General features: G+C 42.9%; 1 protein-coding gene across 3 annotated transcripts in view; it reads right to left on the bottom strand.

Annotated features, from left to right (window-relative positions):
* Positions 1-13,213: 13,213 nt before the first annotated feature.
* Positions 13,214-23,496, bottom strand: part of AP1M1 (adaptor related protein complex 1 subunit mu 1) — a 179,900-nt gene continuing 169,617 nt past the window's right edge. For all 3 annotated transcript variants that reach the window (XM_077475958.1, XM_077475957.1, XM_077475959.1), the window contains 4 exons: positions 22,415-22,573; positions 19,796-19,921; positions 18,753-18,828; positions 13,214-14,044 (listed from right to left, as the gene is read on the bottom strand). In XM_077475958.1, coding sequence (XP_077332084.1) covers positions 14,022-14,044; positions 18,753-18,828; positions 19,796-19,921; positions 22,415-22,573 — 384 coding nt within the window. In that variant the 3' untranslated portion in view covers positions 13,214-14,021. The remainder of the gene's footprint in view (positions 14,045-18,752; positions 18,829-19,795; positions 19,922-22,414; positions 22,574-23,496) is intronic.

The raw sequence follows: 23,496 nt of genomic DNA, 5'->3' as shown, positions 1-23,496 counted from the left end.
GTCTTTTTGCTGATCAGGCCTGAGCGATAAGCAGATCCAATCAGATGGGAATATCTAGTGGAAACTAGAGTCAAATGGCTGTCAGAAACTTTTCTGTACCATTGTCGATTGCCAAGGATATCGTGAACCATGGCATGCGAAAACCCACACATTGGGATTTCAAAATCATATTTGACAAGCCAGATGGCCAAGCACACGTCTTGGATGACCCGGCCTGGAAGGAACTTACTATTAATGACATCAAAGCTATGGAGGACCTTATGGACTTGTGGGACGAGGGGGGCATTGATGAAACAGACTTGGAGGAGGAGGCAAACTTAGCTATGGGCTTGAGTACTCCCCCTTCTTGTCCTCCGGTGCTTCCCCCCCCCCTCCCACGGGGTCAAACCATCTCAGCCAACTGAATATAAACTTAAATCTCGTACCTTCCCTTCCCTGCAGGGAAATCCCAATGTGTGGGCTTTCACATGCCAAGTCACTAAGGAAATTTCTAAAGTTAGATGGAAGAATTCTTCCAATTCTAACTTAACTCCATCCCAGTTAGATGCTCTAAAATCTCTGCAGCATAATTCCCAGATAATCATTAAACCCTCGGACAAGGGGGGCAATTTGGTAATCATGGATGTTCAACAGTACGAAGCCATAGTTCATGATATCCTTGGCAATCGACAATGGTACAGAAAAGTTTCTGCCAGCCATTTGACTCTAGTTTCCACTAGATATTCCCATCTGATTGGATCTGCTTATCGCTCAGGCCTGATCACCAAAAAGACTTGGGAATTCCTAAATGTAACATCTCCATGTATGCCTACCTTGTATGCCCTTCCGAAGGTACATAAGAATCCCCTCAAACCTCCTGGGCTCCCTATAGTGTCCGGTAACGGGTCTTTAACTGAAAAAAGCGAGCCAACTAGTTGGTGACTTTCTCAGACCTCATGCTGAGGGATTGTCGTCATATCTTCAGGATACGAGAGACCTGCTCAGGGCCCTGGATGGCATAGTGATCCAACGGGGCTCTTGGTTGGTCTATTTGGATGTGGAGGCCCTCTACAACTCCATCCCCCATGACTGGGGTTTGGCAGTTGTAGAGGGCTTTATCAGTGAGAAAACTAACAGTTCCCCTCAATACAATGCATTCATTTTGCAATTGTTGGGCTTTATCCTGACTAATAACATCTTTTTATTTGGCGATTCCCACTTCCTCCATGTGCAGGGGGTGGCTATGGGGACCAAATGTGCGCCCTCATACGCCAACCTGTACCTGGGGGGGGGCTTCAACCTCAAGTTTAGGCTCTAGACCGTGCCATAGGTGCAGTTTCTGCAGGTACATCCATGCAACAAGCACCTTTATCTTACCCAATGGCCGCAGATTCAAGCCCAATTTTTATGTTAATTGCCAATCCACGGGCATTGTCTACATAATGCAGTGTGAATGCGGCGCGTTTTACGTTAAAACTAAAAGACAATTCTTTTGCAGAATCAGAGACCACGTTTCTCTCATAGCAAAAAAAATGCATGGAAACACCAATAAGTCGCCACATTGGCATGAACCATGGCTTTGATAGTAAGAAAATGCATTTCTTTGCATTAGAGTATGTTCCCCCGGGCCCCAGAGGGGGCAATTATGATAGAATTCTGCTGCAACGAGAAACCTAATGGATATATGAATTATCTGCTTTGCAATATCCTGGATTAAACAATGCGATAAGTTTCAAATGTTTTCTGTAGAGATGTGTTTTTTTTTTTTTTTTTATCCTTAATGTGATCTATACCCCACCGAATAAACGATGTTAAATCTACATTTCCTTATTATTTTTTTAAATTGATGCAGGTATGTGTCCCTTTTTCAATGTGAAGTCATACGGACAACCCGGGCATTCTGTCAGGTAATGAGGGGTCAGCCATTTCCTTAGACGGTTTGCCCTTATAATAGGGTTAAGTCTGTCAGGTGGGGTTGTTGGGATGCAGGGCCAGATAAAAAAGACCAATTTAACACCTTTGTGTTAATTTAGCATAGGCAGGCTGATAGTCCCCAGCTAGATTCAAATTTTCAATTGTTTAACAACTTTCAGACCGGACCATTTTGCTGGTAAATGACCAGAGGTCTTTTTACAATTTGGCACTGCGCTGCTTTAACTGGTAATTGCGCGGTCATGCAATGTTGTACCCAAACAAAATTTGCGTCCTTTTCTTCCCACAAATAGAGCTTTCTTTTGATGGTATTTGATTGCCTCTGCTATTTTTATTTTTTGCGATATAAATGGAAAAAGACCGCAAATTTTGAAAAAAAATTATATTTTCTACTTTTTGTTATTAGAAAAATCCAATAAACTCAATTTTAGTCACACATTTAGGCCAAAATGTATTCAGCCACATGTCTTTGGTAAAAAAAAAGTCAATAACTGTATATTTATTGGTTTGCGCAAAAGTTGTCACATCTACAAACTAAGGTACGTTTTCTGGAATTTACGCAGCTTTTAGTTTACGACTGCCTATCTCATTTCTTGAGGTGCTAAAATGGCAGGGCAGTACAAAACCCCCCCAAATGACCCCATTTTGGAAAGTAGACCCCCTAAGGAAATTGATAAGTGGCATGTTGAGCCCATTGAATATTTTATTTTTTTGCCTCAAGCGATTGAATAATGACAAAAAAAATTTTTTTTTTTTTTTTACACAAAGTTGTCACTAAATGATATATTGCTCACACATGCTATGGGCATATGTGAAATGACACCCCAAAATAAATTCTGCTGCTTCTCCTGAGTACGGGGATACCACACGTGTGGGATTTTTTGGGAGCCTAGCCGCGTACGGGGCCCCGAAAGCCAAGAACCGCCTTCAGGTTTTCTAAGGGCGTAAATATTTGACTTTACTCCTCACTACCTATTACAGTTTTGAAGGCCATAAAATGCCAAGATGGCACAAAACCCCCACAAATGACCCCATTTTAGAAAGAAGACACCCCAAGCTATTTGCTGAGAGGCATGTTGAGTCCATGGAATATTTTATATTTTGCCCCAAGTTGCGGGAAAATTACAAACTTTTTTTTTTATTTATTTTTTTCACAAAGTTGTCACTAAATGATATATTGCTCACGCATGCCATGGGCATATGTGAAATGACACCCCAAAATAAATTCTGCTGCTTCTCCTGAGTACGGGGATACCACATATGTGGGACTTTTTGGGAGCCTAGCCGCATACGGGGCCCCGAAAACCAAGCACCGCCTTCAGGCTTTCTAAGGGCGTTACAGTTTGAAGGCCATAAAATGCCAAGATGGCACAAACCCCCCCCCAAATGACCCCATTTTGGAAAGTAGACACCCCTAAATTTAGGGGTACACTAGTGAGACTAGGTAATAAATGGCGGGTGCCCTGAAACTATAAAAAAATAACTAACCAACCAGCGTCACCTGTAACCGTTATATGGTGATCACTGGTGAAAGGGTTAACTAGGGGGCAATCAGGGGGCTTTATGCGGTAGTATATGGGGGTCCCTGGCGCTATAAAAAGCTGCGGCGAACCTAAATACCTACCTGCCTAACTAGCGTCACCTGTGACACTAATACAGCGATCAGAAAAATGATCGCTTATTAGGCTGGGTTCACACTGGAGCGATGCGGGAACGCCACGAATCCGCGGCGGGTTCCCGCATCGCATGCCTCCCGGCGGCAGTTCACACTGCCCTATGCGAACTGCTAGGAGTGTCAGTGAAATGTTAATGACACCCCCACCCCCCGAATTCAGCCATACTATCTGTATGGCTGAACTCGAATCGCACAGAGATCGGATGTGATTTGCACTGCAGTGCGGTGCGAATCACATCCGTTCTCATAAACCGCTGCAATGTGAACCCAGCCTTAGTGACACTGGCGACGGGGGGTGATCACGGGGTTAAACCTTTATTGGGGGGGTTAGGGGGGTACATTAGAACTAAAGGGGGCTAACCCTAACTGCCCTAACAGTTATTACAGTCACAAATGACACCAATGCAAAAAAAATAAATAAATAAATGCAATTGGTGTCACTGTGACTGGGGGGGCAGGGGTAATTGGGGGGGGTAATCGGGGGGTAAAGGGGGGGTGTGAGTGTGCCTGGCATGTTCTACTGTATGTGTGGTGTGTTGGTGCAACTCACCGATGCTCTCTCCTCGGTGCCGGAACGAAAAATACCGACACGGAGGAGAGAATACATCACTTCCTCTCCTGTGTTTACATTACAGGAGAGGAAGTGATGTCACGGAGGATTTTCATTCGTCGGGAGCGATCGCGAGGGGGTGGCCATGAATGAATGGCCGTCCCCTCGTCCGGGATCGCTCCCGAACGAATGCCGACTGCCGCAGGCACCGGGGGGGGGGGGCCCTTATGCCTGCCCGCGCCCTTATGCCTGCCCATGCCATTCTGCCGACGTATATCGTCGTGCGGCGGTCGGCAAGTGGTTAAGAGGAGTCAGAATGGTGTTCTGATCTTTAGGGGTCTTTTGGTTTTCATTTTCTGCTCTGATCGTTGGACTTCTTATATATATGTTAAATATTTCCGGGGTAGGCTGTCTCTTGTATGCGACGATTCGTTTCAGTATTGGTACTGTTGATGCGATTTTCTCACTTTACCTTTTCGATTGATTACTTAAGATATGGGGACTCCCGGGTATTGGCACAGATTAGGCGCCATCTTCCTCTACCTCATGAGCGAAAAATTCGATGCTATTCGACATCATTAGGGTACATTTCGCCATACTCCTCTATTTAATTATTCAATATTGTTCGATGCTATGTGAACATATTTTACTATATGTGTATTCGACGCCGTTTCGATGTCTTTTTTTGGCCCATCCTCCCCCACTTAGCTTTCCCTTAATGATTGTCCACAGCCCAGTGGTGACGTCAGACGCCGCCAGGCAGGGCGGGCTGCTTAAATGCGGTCATTCAGACCGCCATTGCTCTGCCTGTCTGTTCTTTGCAACTGGAGGAGATTGAACTCTGTGACCCAGCAGACTCTATTGTGCTTCCAGCAGAACTTCTGTATACCGATTGTCAGGAATGTTCAATGGGTAGTTGGTGTCCCTTATACGGGTGAATACCATGTACCTAGGACAATATCTGCCTTTTAGGTGTTGTTTTTTTTTTTTTTATTGATTTATTTTTTAATTTATTCAATCAATATTGCAGGGGTTCCTGTCCATCTGTTTTTCATTGCACAAATCACGTTTCAACTATTGAATTTGAACCAGCAAGTTCATATGAGCTGAGCCTTGGCTGACCCGACTGTTCTACTAGATTTAGGTAATGGCACATTTGCCTATGTTTGAATGGGGTACGATTTATATGCGTACACATACTTAGACCGTCTATGTTTGTTTAGGTCCTATTTTTGGCAGCTTTCCTATGACCTCTGATATGGACCGCCCTTGCATCAATTCTTGGGCTCTGACCTTGATCCCAACATATTAGAACTTAGTCGAATAGGATGCACAGGTGTATTACTAATATGGTGTGTAGGTGAGATCACATTTTGGATATATATTGCCTATTCTATAAACATGTTTCAATGCTTTTTTTTTTCCTGACCTCTGTATATACTTCATTGTATCTTGTAACTTTAAATCACTTTGTCTTAGTGCTAGTTAACATGAATTATATCTATGCATGTATCCAATTTATTTTGATTCATGTATGTATCAATTTCATTTACAGTTTATCTACTAGATATACCAACTACTTCTGAGGAAGCTCACTTTCGAAGGGAAACATGTTGAGTGGTATATTTTATAAGCTCCATAAACTGTATCGAAATCCTTAATCAAAGAATGTGATTAAGTGTTTTTACTTATTTTTTACATTGTTTTGTATTTCTTGTGTATAAGAAAAATTGGTGTTATTTTTACGCTATTTCCTTCTGCTTGACATCGTTTCTATTATGATATATTAGCACCTTGAAAGTCCCTAAGGGTTAGATCCCTTGCCCCTGTTGTGTGTTTTTTCGTATATATTTGGGGATGGGATGCTAAAAATCATCCAGGTTATACCTCCTTTCTGTATATTTCTACAGTAAATTACCATAAATATTGGGTGCAGCCACGCTTTCCTCTCTCCCAAGATACACGGGCAACAGTGGGAGCCATTGCTTCCTGTGTTGTCAATCAAATCCTGAGGATGGGGCCATGTTGTGCTGTGGCTGTTTGTCCTTTCATAGATGCACACAGCCCGCCTCAAGAGCTTGCTTTCATAGCACACGACTTGGTGGTGGTGGTGGTGGGAGACTGCTCTGTGCAATACTTTAAGTATAACATGTTTATCATTTTGGGAGGGGAGGGGGGGGGATTGAGGAGATTGCCTTTACAACCGATTTTTAAAGTGATTATTTTAATAAAAAGACAAGCCTTTACAAACGTGTTATTTACCTGCTCTGTGCCATGGTTTTGCAGAACAGCCCCAATTCTCTTCTTGAGTCCACCTCCAGCATAGTGCCCCGAGAACAAGCTGTATGCAGGTGTTTTACCTTACTGCATAGAATGTAGTGATGTTTTATTTTTTATTTTTAACCGGTTCCTCGACCAGCGCACGACGATGTACGTCGACAGAATGGCACGGGCAGGCATATTGGCGTACAGGTACGTCCAATCTTCAATGCCGCCCTGCCATCGGGAGCGCGCCACCGGCGGCGCGCTCCCGTGCTGGTCGGGACCCGCGTGAGTCCGGTCGCAGGACCCGCGGACTCGATCGCCGCGGGCATACCCGCGATCGTCTCACGGGACGGCTGCATGGAGGAAATGCCGTGTAAACAGCATTTCTCCATTCTGTCTAGCAACTAGTGACGCTGATCTCTGCTCCATGTGATTGGAGCAGAGATCAGTGTTCACTAAATGAAAACCCAACCCCCCCACAGTTAGTAACACACCCCTAGGAGCACTTAACCCCTACACTGCCACCCACTGGTTAACCCCTTCACTGCCAGTGTCATTTACACAGGAATCACTGCATTTATATAGCAGTGATTACTGTATAAATGACAATGGTCCCAAAAATGTGTCAAAAATGTCCGATGGGTCCCCCACAATGTCGCAGTCACAATAAGAATCGCTGAGCGCCGCCATTACTAGTAAAAAATAAAATAAAAATTATTAATAAAAATGCTATAAAACTATCCCTATTTTGTAAACGCTATAACTTTTGCGCAAACCAATCAATCGCTTATTGCGATTTTTTTTCTCTCCAAAAATATGTAGAAGAATACGTATCGGCCTAAACTGAGGCAAAAATTTTTTTTTTATTTTTTTTGGGGGGATATTTATTCTAACAAAAAGTAAAAAATAATGCGTTCGTTTTTTTCAAAATTGTCGCTCTATTTTTGTTTATAGCGCAAAAAATAAAAACCGTAGGGGCGATCAAATACCACCAAAAGAAAGCTCTATTTGTGGGGAAAAAAGGACGTCAATTTTGTTTGGGAACCACGTCGCAGGACCGCGCACTTGTCAGTTAAAGCGACACAGTGCCGAATCGCAAAAAGTGGTCTGGTCTTTGACCAGCAAAATTGTCCGGTCTGTAAGTGGTTAAACACCTCCCTTACCACCATCACTTTAATACAGGGCCCTTTTACACCTTCCTGCGCAGACGAATGGTCAGCGCTCTCACATTTTGAATGACAATTACATGGTTTTCCCATAAACAGTCTTCTTTTGGTGGCATTTGATCACCTCTGGGGTTTTTATTTTTTGCGCTACAAAAAAAAAAAACACATTTTGAAGAAAACTTTGTAAACAGGTATGTTTTCTCCTTCAATGATGGGCACCAATGAAACTGCACTGACTGGCACTTATAGGCATCACTGATGGGCACAGAGTTCCATCCCTGGTGGCCATGGGTGGGCATCCTCAGGGAGGGGGCTATACAGATAATCAGTGCAGACCCCGCCCTGTCAGGAGGGCAGCCGATCGGCTCTCCTCTAGTTGCGTCTGTCAGTGCAAGTAGAGGAAAAGCCGATGCACTTTAGCGTGAGCTATCTGGCCATACATCATATGGCCAAGCAGTTTTACACTAACAGGAAGACTCAATGAACTACCACAGCGCCATAGTAGTTCAATGAAAACTACAAGCCAACAGCCCCATAAGGATGTCAGGACTTTTAGTTTATTCATGCACAGAGCTCTGGTGTATGAATGAAGCAGCCATGTAGGGCCATTGTCAAAAAGTGAAATCTTGGGGGTGTGGCCTGACGAGCGGTGCGAATGGCTGCATTTTAGGGGAGCTCCCGGGCATCCACAGCTCCACGTCTCAGCTAAACAGTCCTTTTGATCGGGCAATGGGCAAACCGAACAGGGGAACACCTCGGGCCAAGAGCAAGCGCTACACCGAGGCCACAAACATCAGGCACATCCTGGTCATATTCAGCCTGTGGTCTGCATCTCAGAAGCTCGGCCTGGAGGAGAAGATGGCGGTGTTTCGTCATGAAGAAGACGGCGATGAGTGATCAACAGCGGCATGAGATGGGGAAAGAGATGTACCACACACAGATTCCCCCCTAACATTAGCGGTGATGACGGAGATCGCCGATTATATTAAAAAGTCAGTCACTTCAGCCATAACTGAGCTCGAAGCAGAGCTCCGGCAGATGTCTGAGAATATTGCGACTCAGGAGAAGGCAGGCAAAAAGAGGGACAAGGCTATCGGCAGACTAGAATCAATCTCTGAAACACATTCCAATCATCTCAAATATAAATGGACATTTAGATAATAGGGGAAAGGAGGAACAATCTGAGAATCCGAGGCCTGCCTGAGAGCATCCCACAAGAACAGACCAAATCAGTGCTGCAAAAAATCTTAAACAGTGTGCTTGAAAGGGACATTGACATCCCAATACATTTTGAAAGAGTGCACAGAGCCCTTAGACCCAAAGGTCCTGACAATGCCCCTCCTCGGGATGTAATTTGCGGTTTATCCAGCTTCCCCTTAAAAAGGAGGAAATCTTAAATAAAGCCAGACAGAATGAGTTAATTGACTTTAAAGGCAGCCCACTCAAACTCTTTCAAGACCTATCTCCCATAACTCAATATAAGCGCTTTACGCCCCTTATTGGAGGTTCTGAAGGAGCATAACTTATCATACAGATGGAAATTTCCACTCGGGCTGCAAGTCACCGCGAATGGCAAACAACACTTCCTGAGACTACAACAGGATCTTTTTGATTTCTGCGACAATTTGAAAATTCCGCAGGTGGACCTACCCAGTTGGTATCAGGACTTTAAGTTACCTGTGTCCAACGGCTCACCGCCATCACCAAATGCTTCCCCAATGAACACGCCGCATAAAAGAGGCAAGTATCAGAAGCAACACAACCCAAAAAGTGAAATCTTGTACAGGGAATGTCGCCCCATACTGCTGTCACAGGGACGGAGGGGAGCATCTGCAGCAGTAGGAACATGTGACAACTGTTATGTAACATGTTCCCAAAGGTGAACTTATCCTTTAAGGATCTATTCCCTGTGCAGCTGTGATTGTTTTGATGATCAAGTGATTTATTTTAAGAGTAGATGTAATGGTCTTTATAAGAATGTTATTCTGGGCTGATATCAATCTGCAAAGTCAAAACTAAACAAAAAACACTGCTACCCTAAACTTAAAACATCTAATTCACTAACAATCAACCAGCATACATAATCTTTTCACTGGTATGTGGAAAAGGAATATGAAAAATGTAGTCAGATTTAATAACGAAGCATGACTTGTATGTTCTCTTATTCCACAAGCACAGACCCATTGAAAGCAATGATGTGATGTATAATATGATGTTGCTAAAGGGGAGGTCCAACATTATCAGCAGGCATTTAAATAAAAGTACACATGATTACAAGAATTCAGATTTTAGAAAAGAAAATGCATAGAGTGCGACCCCACTGTGTCAAGCAGGGGGAGCTGGGAACAACGTAATAGAATGTCATGTGGAAGTCGAAAGTCCGGCCCGCGGTCTGGTTTTGAACGGCCCACCTGGCTATCAGATGAGCGATCCCCTGCCGAGCCGTACATCAGCACTGTGGGAAGCTCCTCAGCCTCAAATGTGAAAGTAAAATGTAGGGGAGTGTGCTGTGCTCTCTGCTTCCCCCTACAGTGCAGTACCCGGCTGAATGAGGAAGCTGGAAAGGTACAGTACTATACTAAAAGCTAGATTAGTTTTAAAAGTGCTTTATTCATGTGCGTGCGTGCGCGCGCGTCTGTATGAATGTCTGTATGCGCATGTGTGTGCGTGTATGCATGCGTGCATGTATGCGCATTTGTGTGCATGCGTGCATGTGTCTGTATGAATGTGTGTGCGTTCGTGTCTGTCTGTGTGTGCATGTGTCTGTATGTATGTGTATGCATCTGTATGAATGTTTATGCATGTGTCTGTATATATGTGCATGTGTCTGTATGTATATGTATCCGTGCATTTGTCCTGTATGTAAGTTACTTTTAATCCGGAACCCTCCCCCCCATTCCTGTACCATCAGAACTGCTTTTGTGGGGCTTGTGTGTGATAGCAGCCAGGACTGCTGCTCCTCTGCAAAACAATCTATGCACAGATCGCTTTTGAGAGGCATTTGAAAGGCAGTAAAGAGGCATTATGTTGCCTCCTGACCATCTGTTTTAAGCCCGTAAATGCAGCATCACTATACCGCAACTGTGCAATCCACACAGTTGCAGGGTAGTTGAAGTGGAGGCCCATTCACCCTGGGTATACCTCCAGCTGCAGCCACAGCATGTGTACACCCCCAGCTGCTCCCTCTGCAGCTAAAGGGGGAGAAGTTGGGGGTGGTAAAAACAGCTTAACCATGTAGTTTTACTGCCCCTCCAACCTGACATGTGAAAAAGCCCTTGGTTCACATCTGTGTGGCTGCATGCTGTGTTTAGAGCAGCCCATTCATTTTAATGGGCTTCCCTACCCACAAAAAATTCAGGGAAAGAAGTCCCCAAGCTTTTTTTTTTTTTTTTTTTATTGCACTGCACCAAAAGCACCCCATGTTTTCCAAGGTGTGGGGTACCATTAAGAATTAATGGTACCCCTAAAGAGCAGAGCATTTGTCTGTGTGTCGGGAATGAGCGGCGCGACAAAGGCAAGAGAATTCTTACTAGGCAGGTGTGTGTGCTTAAAGTGGAAGTAAACCCACTGATTTAAACAGTTTAAAAAAAAAAAAAAAAAAAGCCATGCCGGGAATGCTAACTGCACATTGGCTGTGCTCTCAGCCAAACTATCAAACCATCCAATGGCTGGTGTCATAACGAATCACATGTGCAGCACCATAGCAGTTTAAAGAGGAAGTAAACCCTGATGAGTTTACTTCCTCTTTTTTTCCCTGCAAAGGTAAAGCATAATGGACTACTATGCATTGCATAGTAGCCCATTATGTGTCACTTACCTGACACAGGAGCCAGCGAAGTCGCCGCTGTCCCCTGTAGTCCGCCGCATCCATCTTGCTGGTGGCGTCTCGCAGCTCCGCCGCCGTCATTCGGCGAAGCCGCGATGACGTCACTTCCGCGCATGCGCACGGGAGTCGACAAATACGGCAGCTCCATTCTTGGAACTGCCGCGTTCAGTGCGCCTGCGCGCCGTAGACAGCTGTGCCCGTTTTCGGTCAAATATCTCCTAAACCATATATGTTTAGGAGATATTGCTTGGACCTACAGGTAAGCCTTAATCTAGGCTTACCTGTAGGTCAAAGTGGTTTGTAAGGGTTTACAACCACTTTAAGATTAAACAGAGGCAAAGATGGCAGCTTCCTTGGCTGAAAACGATAGGGGAGTTTACTTCCACTTTAAATGTTTCCACCCCCTAGTAGATCATTCCTAGGAGTGATTGGGTTCCAGGAAAGACAATTCAAAAGTTGTTGAGCTGAGTGGAGTGGCTGGATGAGCAGAGTGGCGCGGAAACAGTCTGCTCTGCGCTATAGGCAGCCAATGTAAATGACCAGCTGACCCCTGATCCGGCCAGACTGAGGGAAAGGGATCCAGTTTCCATTTGTTTTTACAGGATCAAAGGTAGCTGGGTATAAACGATCACAATTCTATTTACATCCAACTGTTAGAGGAAAATGAATAGTCCAATCCGGCTTGCATGAATAACAGACAGCTCGACCCAATCAGACCTTTAGTGTGAAAAGATTCTAAGGCAAAAAAAGCAATTCAAGCGTTTGTTACCCTAAAAAAAGAAAAATATATTCATCATACTCCTTTAAAGCATGTTATACTGCACAGTGCTATGTAATTTAGCCCCTTCTATCACCTGAAATACCTGGCTGACACTGTCTGGTTATTCCCTCCCCTCTGTAAACTGACCACGGTTTACCATGGGTGCTGAGCCCTGACACGGTGGTCAGTTTACATGCCTTTGTCATCCATATCTCTCCTGTCTCTCCTCCTCTCTCCCTGTCAGTGCCTGTGTCACTGCCTATCCCGTCCCCACCTGCTGCTGAAGTTACATTAAACATTTTATATCATCCTCTGTGTTTAAAGCGGAGTTCCACCCAAAAAATTGAACTTCCGCTTTAAGGGAAGGTGATCCCCTGACATTGCACATTTGGCACGTCATTTTTTTGGGGGGAGCGGAAACCCCCCTTTCTCCCTCTCGTGAATCATCTGAGACACGTCACAGGTCCCAGATGATTGCCCGGCCAATCACAGCGCAGCTTGCGCATGCCCGGCTGTGAAGCCACAGCTGGACGCCCACAATGACAATGCCGGCGCTGCAGAGAGGACAGGGAGACTATTTCAGAGCGCCACTCAGCACTCACGTGACTGGCCATCTCTCTCCTGATTGACATCAGTGGGGGTTTCTTGGCCCCGCCCACTGCAGCTGTCAGATGCAAAGAGGCAGCGGGGCATGTGAGAGCCGCTCTGAAAACAGGAAAAGAACCACATTTATATAAAATAGACACAGGGGCACACAGGATTATTAAACACAGAGCATGGTATAAATTGCATAAAGTGGCTTAACCACTTTAACCCCCTGTATCTGCTTTCGGTTGTTAAACATGTTGCACAGGTATGTGCAGCAAAACCACGTTGATACTGCACCTTCCTCTCTATGTAATGACCAATATGATTGCCATTTTATATTTGAGCATGCTTTCAAAACAGTGCTAGTGGTTGAAATTGGTTTACTAAACGTCAAAAGTTAAGACTTCCCTGTGGCCTCTCAAACAATCAGACACCAAGGACTGGATATTGAAAGAATACAGCTTGAAACATATTATATAAATCAGTTGAATTCTGATCACATTTGTTTTATTAAATGTAATTTAGAAATATAAAGCAAAGCCATCATAGCATTAAAGAAAAGAAAATCAAAGGCTTGGATTCTGCATATTTTATTTATTTCCAGAACTGAAAACAATGTAATGGTCCCTCACTTTAGGGGGGTGGGTTGTGAAATAAGCTAATAGCTTACATGGTAATCAATACTGTGGTATCTAAACTTTAAATGTTTGGTGAAAGCAGTAGTAGCACATAAAAAAATACTGACAGAAGCCCTCAATATGCCATGTTTATACAGAGAATTACTTTTTTTTTTTTTTTTTTTTTTTTTTTTTTTACAAGGTATGCATTTACTCTCTCTTGTAACAGATATCCAAGAATAGAAGGGGTGGAGTTTTTACAGCAACCTAAACCTACAAATTATGCTAACAGAAGTTGAATTTTGGAGAATGGCACTTTCACACAGGCACATAGCAAAGCTCTAGTTGGCAAGGTACTGAAAGAGTAGTTGTAAACATCTGTATTATAGGCCTGTGAAACCACAAAGTGAAATACAGGAAAAAAATAAAAAATAAACTGGCCATGCAGAGTATAAATGTGTTTTCAGTAAATCTAAAAAGTCAACATATGTAGTTAATCTGTAGGACTGAAAAGTATGGACATTCTTGGAGCAGCTTGTATACTAGAACTTGTAACCTTCAGCACATTCCTTCTTTGAGCCACACATCACCTAACTAAGCAAAATTCCATATAATTAGAGATATCTACTAAAAATCACAGAGGACTCAAGGATGCCCAATTCTTTACTGTGTCCGAAGTTGATAGTCTGGTAAAAAGAGAGGAGAATAAAATAAATTAGTAATTTCTCTGGCTGTGAAACGTCTCAAAGAATCCACATTAGGGCTAGCATGGGCATTTTGGATGTTTATTATGTGTTGACTTTTTTAGATGATCTTATGTACAATAAAAGCCCATAAAGTGAATCCATTAAGGAGAAAAATACGTGTGAAAAGCCAGTAGAAACATGAAGGCAGACATGTTTGCTCATACAAATGTAGATGTATCAGCGTTCAGCAATTGTGGTTAACCAGTCTAGAAAAAAAATTGACTTTTTGACTTAAAAGTAAAATCCATTTCATGCAGACTTGACGCAGAATCTTTAGTCATTAGAATGTTTTTTTTTTTTTGTTTATGTAGCTACTGTAGCTAGCAATAGGGAGCTCAAAAGAACGGAGGGAAGGGGCCCATGTCTTGTAAGAAACAGATTTTTTTTTTTCAAGGCAAGTCAAAAACCCTATTTTCTTTGTCTATAGTACAGAACCTTTAGTCATTACCTAGGGGCATTGAAAAGCAGTCCAACTTAGGGGTGGGCAACAACCACAGGTCAACAGGTCCACGTAACAAGCTAGTCAAGAAAAGGCTCAACGGATTCATAGGGCAGGCTGTAGCACCTCATGCCTCCTCTGTCCACCAGCTAAGTGGGAGATCTCTCCATTGATCTCCCCTGAGCCAGCAGATGACAGGTCCCTCTCTGCTCACTGAGCGGGGAGGGGCTTGTTGAGCGCCGCTGGTTTCTATGGCGATCTGGCAAAAACAGACAGCGTGTCCATTTTCATCAGATCTCACCCGATCCGATAGCGACGGATGCGAATGTAGGGCCATCCGTCTGCTTTTAGCAGATCGGATGTCAGCGGACATGTCACCGCTGACATCCATCGCTCCATAGACTAGCATGGAACGCCCATTCAGGTCCGCCGTCAAAACCAACAGGCGAACCTGAACGGTCCGACAGTGTGAAAGGGGCTTTAAACTGACATGAAAGGAGGCCTCAACATCAATCTGGTAGAGCCTAAATGTGTAAACAGAAGACACGGTTGCAGCCTTGCAAACATGAGAAGCAGATGCCAGATGCTGAAAAGCCCCGCTGTAGAGATACTATGTTGCTCCACTCAAGGTAGTGAACGCTACTCTGATTGATAGGTGCCGAATTTAAACAGTTCACTACCCGCTCTACAATCATAACCATCAAAGAAAGAAAAATAAGCTGATCTCTATCATGAAAGCCGTATTTATTGGGACTGGTAACTGCACAGACTGCAGCAACCCTCCTGACATATGTGCTTTGTATGTGCTTGATTATTTTTATCTTGCCTTTTATTAAATCTGGTGCTTTTTAATACTACACTCAGATTGGCGCTGCTGTTTTCTCCCTATATTTGCTTACAGCACCATTTTCTACTTTGAGAGGGTCTCTGGGATCCTACAACATTAGAATTATCGATGCACCTTACGGATTCTCCAATATATGGATTTTAATCTATCTTAATGTATGGACTTATACCTTTATATTTATTTGTGACATTGCATTGGTCACGTTACTCCATACTGACTTATCAGTCACATTCCTTTGATACTCATCCAAGTACTTTTCAAACCCTGTCATCTTCTCTGGGTGCCTGCTGTCACTCTTTGAATGAATGGCATAGCTGGGCATGTGGCCATGTTATTTTCACAGTGCTCTGTGAATGGGAAACTACAAATACCATCATCCATATAAATGCTGTGTGCAAATTTTATATTAGTACTTGCTGGGCCACATATGTTGTAACTGCAAATGCTCTGTGTCCGACCCAGTAAGTACATAGGAAGCTCTAAGGGATAATCCTTGCCTGATGAAGTCACCAGTCAATACCGAGGCATAGTGGGATGAGCAGGAGAGAGAGCTTTGCTCCTCACATTAGTACCAGAAACAGTCTCGTCTGCCCTGCAACACCTCTGAATGACCTGAAGCAGTCAGGGCAGAATACACATGTTAAAAGCACAGAAACAAGGGGCAAAAGCAAAAAGACAGAGGAAGCAAGTAAACAATGAAAACTCTCCCCAGCCATTCAAGAGACCCTCTACTGGAGGTTGACCGAAATATCGGCCGGCCGATATTTGTAAAAAAAAGTCAGCACGACTTGCAAATGACTTCTGTAATAGAAATCAATGCAAGTTGCCTGAAATCTTCTGCAGAGGGACTTGTTTCCTCTCTGGGCAGTCTGCCAAGAAAAGACCAAAGAGATACAATGTTTATAGTTATCAATGAAGGGAGTTCTGTGTAGGAGTTCTCAGTTTAACCATTTAAAGACTAAATCTTTTCTGACACTTGTCGCTTACAAGTAAATATCCTGTATTTTCTGCTAGAAAATTACGTAGAACCCCCAAAATTTTTATTATATATATATATATATATATATATATATATATATATATATATATATATATATATATATATATATTTTTTTTTAGCAGAGACCCCAGGGAATAAAATAGCGGTTGTTACATTATTTTATGTGTCATGGTATTTGAGCAGAGGTCTTTCAAACGCAATTTTTTGGGAAAAGCTACACTAATGATTTAAAAAAAAATAAAAAAATACAATAAAAAACTAAAACAGTAAAGTTAGCCCATTTTTTTCGTCCAAAAGTTTTGATTACCTTTTTGTTTTTTGTTTTTAATATATAGGTTTTTTTTTAAATCTAAATTAATCTAATTTAATTTAATCTAAATTATTACATACATGTGAACTGATTGGAGGTTTGTTTTGTTTAATAAATGTAAGAAATTTTCTGTATCACTTATGGCTGCTTTCACACTGGAGTGGGCAGGCGTTGATGGTAAAACGCTGCTAGTTTTAGCAGAGCTTTACTGTCATTTTAGCGGCATTATTTGGCTGCTAGCAGGGCACTTATAACCCAGCTAGCGGCCAAGGGGTTAAATGCGCCCGTGAAGCGCCGCTGCCAAATCGCATTGCAGGCGCTTTGGCAGCTGTGCCCATTCATTTCAATGGACAGGAGTGGTGGAGGAGCGGTATACATCGCTCCAAAGATGCTGCTTGCAGGACTTTTTTTTAATGCCCTGCCAGCTCATCGCCTCAATGTGAAAACACTCAGACTTTCACACAAACTGCAGGGGAGCTGTTTTGCAGGAACTTTACAGGTGCTATTTTTTAGCCCAAAAGCGCCTGAAAAACGCCCCAGTGTGATAGTTGTCTGTTAGATTTTATGAGATGAAGGGGGGAAAAAATAAATAAAATCAGCCTAACATATCGGCCCACAAAAATCGGCATCATATATCGGCCACCGCGATTTCTAAATATCGGCATTGGCCAGAGAAAAACCCATATCGGTAGACCTCTACCCTCTACCAGGACACTCATTTCACACTGCAGGGCCACAGTTGGCCCAATATTCATCCATCTGGATGGGCTCACCTCTAGGTTCTTAGGGACATGTCTCTCCAACTGGGGATTACTGCCATGGAACTGAAAAGCACCTTGCCAGTCCTCAAAATAGGATTTTACAGAGTCCCACGTGCAAGACCCAGTGTCAAAAGATCCCCATTACGGGCCGTTCCCCACATGTCAAAAGAGGAGTCTGGGTACCATTCCACTTGGCAATAAGCCAAAGGCAACAGATTCGGTTAAACTAGTGTCCTGTTCCCCAATGAGACGATTTTTGAAAAAAGCTTGAAAATATGAGTATCTAGTGCAGAGACTGCACAGGCATGACAATCGCCTTGGTAACGAGCTAAAAATTTAAGCTATGCCTAGTCATATCTAGAGGGGATTGCCTGTGTCTAGTCACTTGAAGGTGCAAGCATAACCCTTTTGTAATAGATATTAAGATAACCTGTGTCCTGGGATGTACTATAAAAATAAATAAAAGGATACCGCTCAACAGGTAGCAGGCATCTTACCACCCACTGGTGTCAAAAAACAATGCTGGATTTGGAAAGGGGTTGTGAAAACCTAAAAACATAGCAACAACAGAACGACCGGCTGGTCCTCATAGGGAGCCATTGTATGTTCACTGTACATCTGCCTAATAAGCAAAATTAATTGGTCTATTCTCATACATGTAGGAAAGCTTGTTTACTTTTCTTTTGATTAATTCCTAAACCACTTGACTAAAAGTTTAAAATACTCTGGGGAAGTGGGAAAAATTCACTGCTTAGACTCACTTCCATAAACTATAAAGTGTTTATTTCCATAACCATAGTTATTTTCAGATATGAGATTGCCATTCCTACCTTCATTAGGCCCCTTGCGCACAGGGTCATTCAGTAGCAGTGCCCAGCCAAGCAGCAGGCTGCCTGTCGGGAACTGAATGCTGTACTAAGCGGTAGCAGTGTTTGGAGCCCTGTTATGAATGCCAAAACCATTCAGTACAGTGCTCAGCCCCGTCCAGCCGCAGCATGCAATAGACAGGCTACCTGCAGTGGGGCTAGATGTGGAATATGTCCTTCCTGGTTACACTAAAGCATCAGGAGGTATGCACTACAGCTGAATGGCTATGTGTCCAAGGGGCCTTAACTGCCACTGCTGAAAATACCAGTTGTAAAGAAAATAGGTCAAAGGGTCATTATAGCCCAATGAATTTAGCATTGTGTTCAAAAACTGAATTAAGTTGTTTACATTTAGAGATAGATTGTAAATTATCTTTAGCTGTTGTCAAGCTATGTTCCTGCGCCCTCTGTACATATCAAATTACCTCCATTCTGGGTTATATATCGCACCCATGGCAACGCTTGGTAACCACTCTTCTCAATTATTTTCAAGTAACGAACCTGTGAAGAGAGTTAAAAGGTTGCTTAAAAAATATCGCACAACTAAAGTAGCTAAAATGTGTCCCTGTGCTTTCTCCATGAGCCCTCCAGTGCCTCCACAACAGGACACATTTTACATATAGTGAGATCAAGTGCTTCCAGCTCCTCTCTACTCCTTTTTTCTTTAGAGTTAAGTAATGGTAAACTATTGTTGGAAACTGAACAGTGATAATAACCACCTCTGCTGAAACTACTAGTGTAACACACACTTTCAAAAGTTTTACTGCAGCGGTGGTCAGCTTGAAAATGATAGGGCCTCAAGTGTGGCCACCGACACTTCCAGAGGTCAGCACAATAGCAGCGCATTTTATGCAGTGAGGTATATAGTGTCAAGTTAGGCAGCACATTCAAAATGAATGGGCTATAATGCACCTCAATGCCCAAAAATTTCAGTCATACTATATACTGAATAAGTTGGAGTATAACAACCCCAGACTTGATGTCAGCGAGTGTAATATCAACCACCAGTATTGGTGTCAATGAATGCAATCATTAACCCCCAGCATTGAGGTGAGTGGAAATAATAACACCACCCAATAATGGTGTCAAGGGATGCAATAACCACCCCTAACATTGGTGTCAGTACTATTAACCACCGCTCACCACACACACAGTTGGCAGTTAAATACCCTCTTTGTCCATGCATTGGGAGTAAAATTCTCAAGCCCCCCCCCCCCCGCATTGGTGGTCAGTGGCAGTAATATTCTGCCCCCCCCCCCCCTCGTCCCACATTTGTGGTCAGTGGCAGTGAACGTTAACCCCCTATTACCCCACATTGATGGTTATGGCAGTGGATGTTAAACACCACACCACCCCCCCAGACAGCATTCCGGCACCCTACTGCTTCCAAACCGTTGCCCAATAACTTGCTACCCAGTGTTGGACACCAGGGTTTTGCTGTAAAAATAGATAAGCAGCTTATGCATACCTGGATTCCAGAAGTGGTAAAATAAGGGATCTCAAACTTGACACTGATGGGTGGTTTCCCCTCTTTGTCCTCTGCTTCCACACTAGGGAGACCAAAGTGTGCTCTCATGAGATATTCTTTTCCACCCTACAAAACATATGTATATATGGTCATACACCATTTAATTAAATAAAACAAAAATCGTTAACATATTTATGTGCTTATTGGAAAAGTCTATTTGAGTCAAGACACTACTGTGCCCCAAATGTGCTGTGCTTCCACATGGCACTCATTATTAAAAGTGGGCAAGAAGAAAAAAGCACTATTGCATTGCCTACGCCAATCAGATTCCAAGTGGTTTCCCCAGGATGCATAGATTTTTTTTTAAAGTTTCCTTTGCTACTTTTCCTGTAGAGTAAATTTAAAAAAATGGAGCAGATAAATCTGGAGCTCCTGGCTATAGCGGATAATGAACATAATCTCAGTTATCAGAAATAAGGGCAAGCATTATTCTCTGACAGCACGGTTATGTAAAGTAACTTTTTAAACGTTAATGCACGCATTTTGTCCTAAACAAAAAAGGATACGTTTTTTCTAAATCAGAGATTTGCAATCTGTCCTCTTGTGAGCCACAAACAGGTTATAGAAAACCTACCCCAACTGAAAACAAAAGCTCTAAATTACCATATACGTTAAATACAGTAATAAATGGCCCTCATGCTAATGGGAATTGTCATGGGTGGGTTACCAGGAAGTTAATCAAAGATAACTGGTTGCTACTAAAGACTCCAGATGCTTATGTACTACATACAAACCCTCTAAGCCAGAGCTTTCGAACTCACGTTCATCGCAGGTCGCATCACCATTGTAGTTCCCCTCAAAGAGCTGGTTGCATTTTTAATACAATAAAGAGTAAATACATTTATATAGTATCAGATAATTGCCTCTATTTGAATATTACTGGTTTTAGTAATAACTTAAAAGTATTGGATTTTTATTTATTTTTTGCGAATCATGCAGCATCTGTCCCCCGTCGGCTCTAACACTGAGAAACAAGCCATCAAACACCACTGATCACTTGGTTCTCACAGCTGTGAGCAGAGGACTGGTGATAATAAGTCACTGGCTTTCTGCTCTGCCCCCCCCCCCTCCCATGCTCACTGGAGCGCTGAGCTATGGAGGGGACGGGAGCGGCTGGCTCAGGCTCTCAGGGGCCTGCCAAGAGCTGCTCAAAGGCATGTGGGCGGATCCCGACCACATGGTGACGATCCTTCCCGAGCCTGGACCAGCTCTGTGACATCAGCCAACAGCAGGCATCAGTCCACTGTCTGCTGAAAACAGGTCACAGGAGTACAGAATGAACTGCACCCCTGTGACCCACAGGACAAGTGCAGCCAAATGAGCTTCGGCTGTACTTCTCCTTTAAGATTTAAAGTGGTGGAGCAGCCTGCCTAAAACTTAGCTGAGCCTCATCTTGATCCAGCAATGTTGCATGAGAACCATGGCTGTCCAGGGACTCTCCCTCATTCTCTGAGACTGCAGCTGTCAAAGTCAGTGAGCCAATGATAAGTGAGGGGGCAGGGTCGAACCACAGCTCTAGGTCTAAATTGACACACAGAGCAGCATCTTGGCTTCAGTGATCCCATAGCAAGCTGCTAACTGTGGGGGTACTCAGCAGGAGGGAGGGTCCAGGAGGGCTGACGAGGGACCCGAGAAGAGGAGGATCTGGGCTGCTCTGTGCAAAACCACTGCACAGAGCAGGTAAGTATAACAAGTTTGTTATTTTTAAACAAAACCCCCCAAAAAAAAGGGTTAATATCACTTTAAACTGTAAAGAGCAGGTGCAGACTGGCAGAGCCCACCCACACTCCTGTAGCAGATGATGCAAGTCTGAAAAGGAGGGTCGCACACTGTTAGCATCATCCACAAGCAACTTTATTGGAGACTGTTCAGATATGGTGCTGCCCTCAGTATTTTAGACTCACAGACAGTGGGGATCGGCGTATAACACACACCCACGACTTTCCCCCGATTTTAAGGGTGAAAAAGTGCGTGTTATACGCCGATAAATACGGTATACAAAAATCATCACTGAGCATTTAAATTACACATACACAATTCTACTGTTCAATAAGGCATACATGTTCATCAATAATATTAGGCTGATCATTTTTATTTTTTTTCTTGTTTTGATGGCTGATCAGATTTTAAACACACACAATTGGGTACTAAACACACAACTGGGTATTAACATTTATAGGTAAAGTTGATCCGGGGAAAAACAGATTGCCTCTCGGGGGACCAGGAAGGAATTTTTTCCCCTGCTTTAGCAAATTGCATCATGCTCTGCTGGGGTTTTTTGCCTTCCTCTGGATCAACTGTGGGTATATGGGCTGGTATAATTTTATATATATATATTTATTTTATATATATATATATATATATATATATTTATATATATATATTTAATTTATATTTTTTTTTTTTTTGTGGTTGAACTGGATGGACTTGTGTCTTTTTTTCAACCAGACTAACTATGTAACTGTGTATGTAACAATTGATGCTACTCCCATTTATGTCAAAGAACAGAGATGAACTGGCCTTTAAATGTAATCACAATTGAAATGTAATTTATCTTACTGGGAAAGACTTTATAGACCAAACTATCTCGCTGTTTTCTGGAACCCACTTGACACTCCCAACTGTAGTCTTGAACTTGGGAGAATCAGCATCGTTTGGAACTGGAATGTGAATCTCCACATTGTTGGCAGTGGATCTCCTTTTGAACTGGCTTTTAGCCTATGACAAAGAGCAAATAGACCATAATAAGTATTTTCTGAGAACATATAAGTTGCTGCAATTTGAAAAGAGATTTGAAAAAATAAATAAATAAATAAATTATTATAATGCAACAGCAAGTCAAACATTAGTGCCAATTAACAAAACTAACCACCAAGATGAAGATCCTTATTTTACAAAGTAACAGTTCTTTTAAAAGTCCAATTGGATATTTGGATATATATTGGATAAGTACTCACGTAATTAAAATAAAGATCCTAATCCTTGTGTTAAAGCTTTGTGGACTAAGCCTAAGGCCTTTTAAGGAAAAAGGGAATATTGACATATCTGTACATTCCTTATGACTTGCATTCATAGACCATAGGAACTTATGAGATTGTACACTGGCAAAAATTTGCTAGGGATGCCCCTAGAGCAGGGATCACCAAACTATGGCCCTCCAGCTGTTGTGGAACTATAAGTCACATGATGCATTGTAAAACTCTGACATTCACAGACATGACGGGAATTGTAGTTCCTGAACTGGAAGGCTATAGTTTGGAAACTCCTGCCCTAGAGCATACTTTTATAACCCTACCCATTCAATGAGACTCCAGTTTTTATGGAAATAAATAAGATGGGATCAAGACAGAGGAGAAGGGCCTGTACAAAAGAAGAATTTATAGGCAAGTCAAAATTTCGCTCATCTTTATTGTACAGTACAGGCCTTGTATTCATAGACCAGGAGACATACCCAAGCAATATATTCATGGGTGGGCAGCATAGCAAACATAAAACTACCAACAGGAAAACAAGGGTTAACCAATTCCCGACCAGCGCACGTCAATGTACGTCGGCAGAATGGCACGGGCAGGCATATTGGCGTACAGGTACGTCCAATCTTCAATGCCGCCCTGCCACTCGATCGCCGCGGGCATACCCGC

Source organism: Lithobates pipiens, unplaced genomic scaffold (genome assembly GCF_037356315.1).
Source record: "Lithobates pipiens isolate NorthernLeopardFrog02 unplaced genomic scaffold, aLitPip1_a1.2 Scaffold_13, whole genome shotgun sequence".
In the NCBI taxonomy this organism is placed as follows: Eukaryota; Metazoa; Chordata; class Amphibia; order Anura; family Ranidae; genus Lithobates; species Lithobates pipiens.
This window is presented reverse-complemented; position numbering and strand designations above follow the sequence as displayed.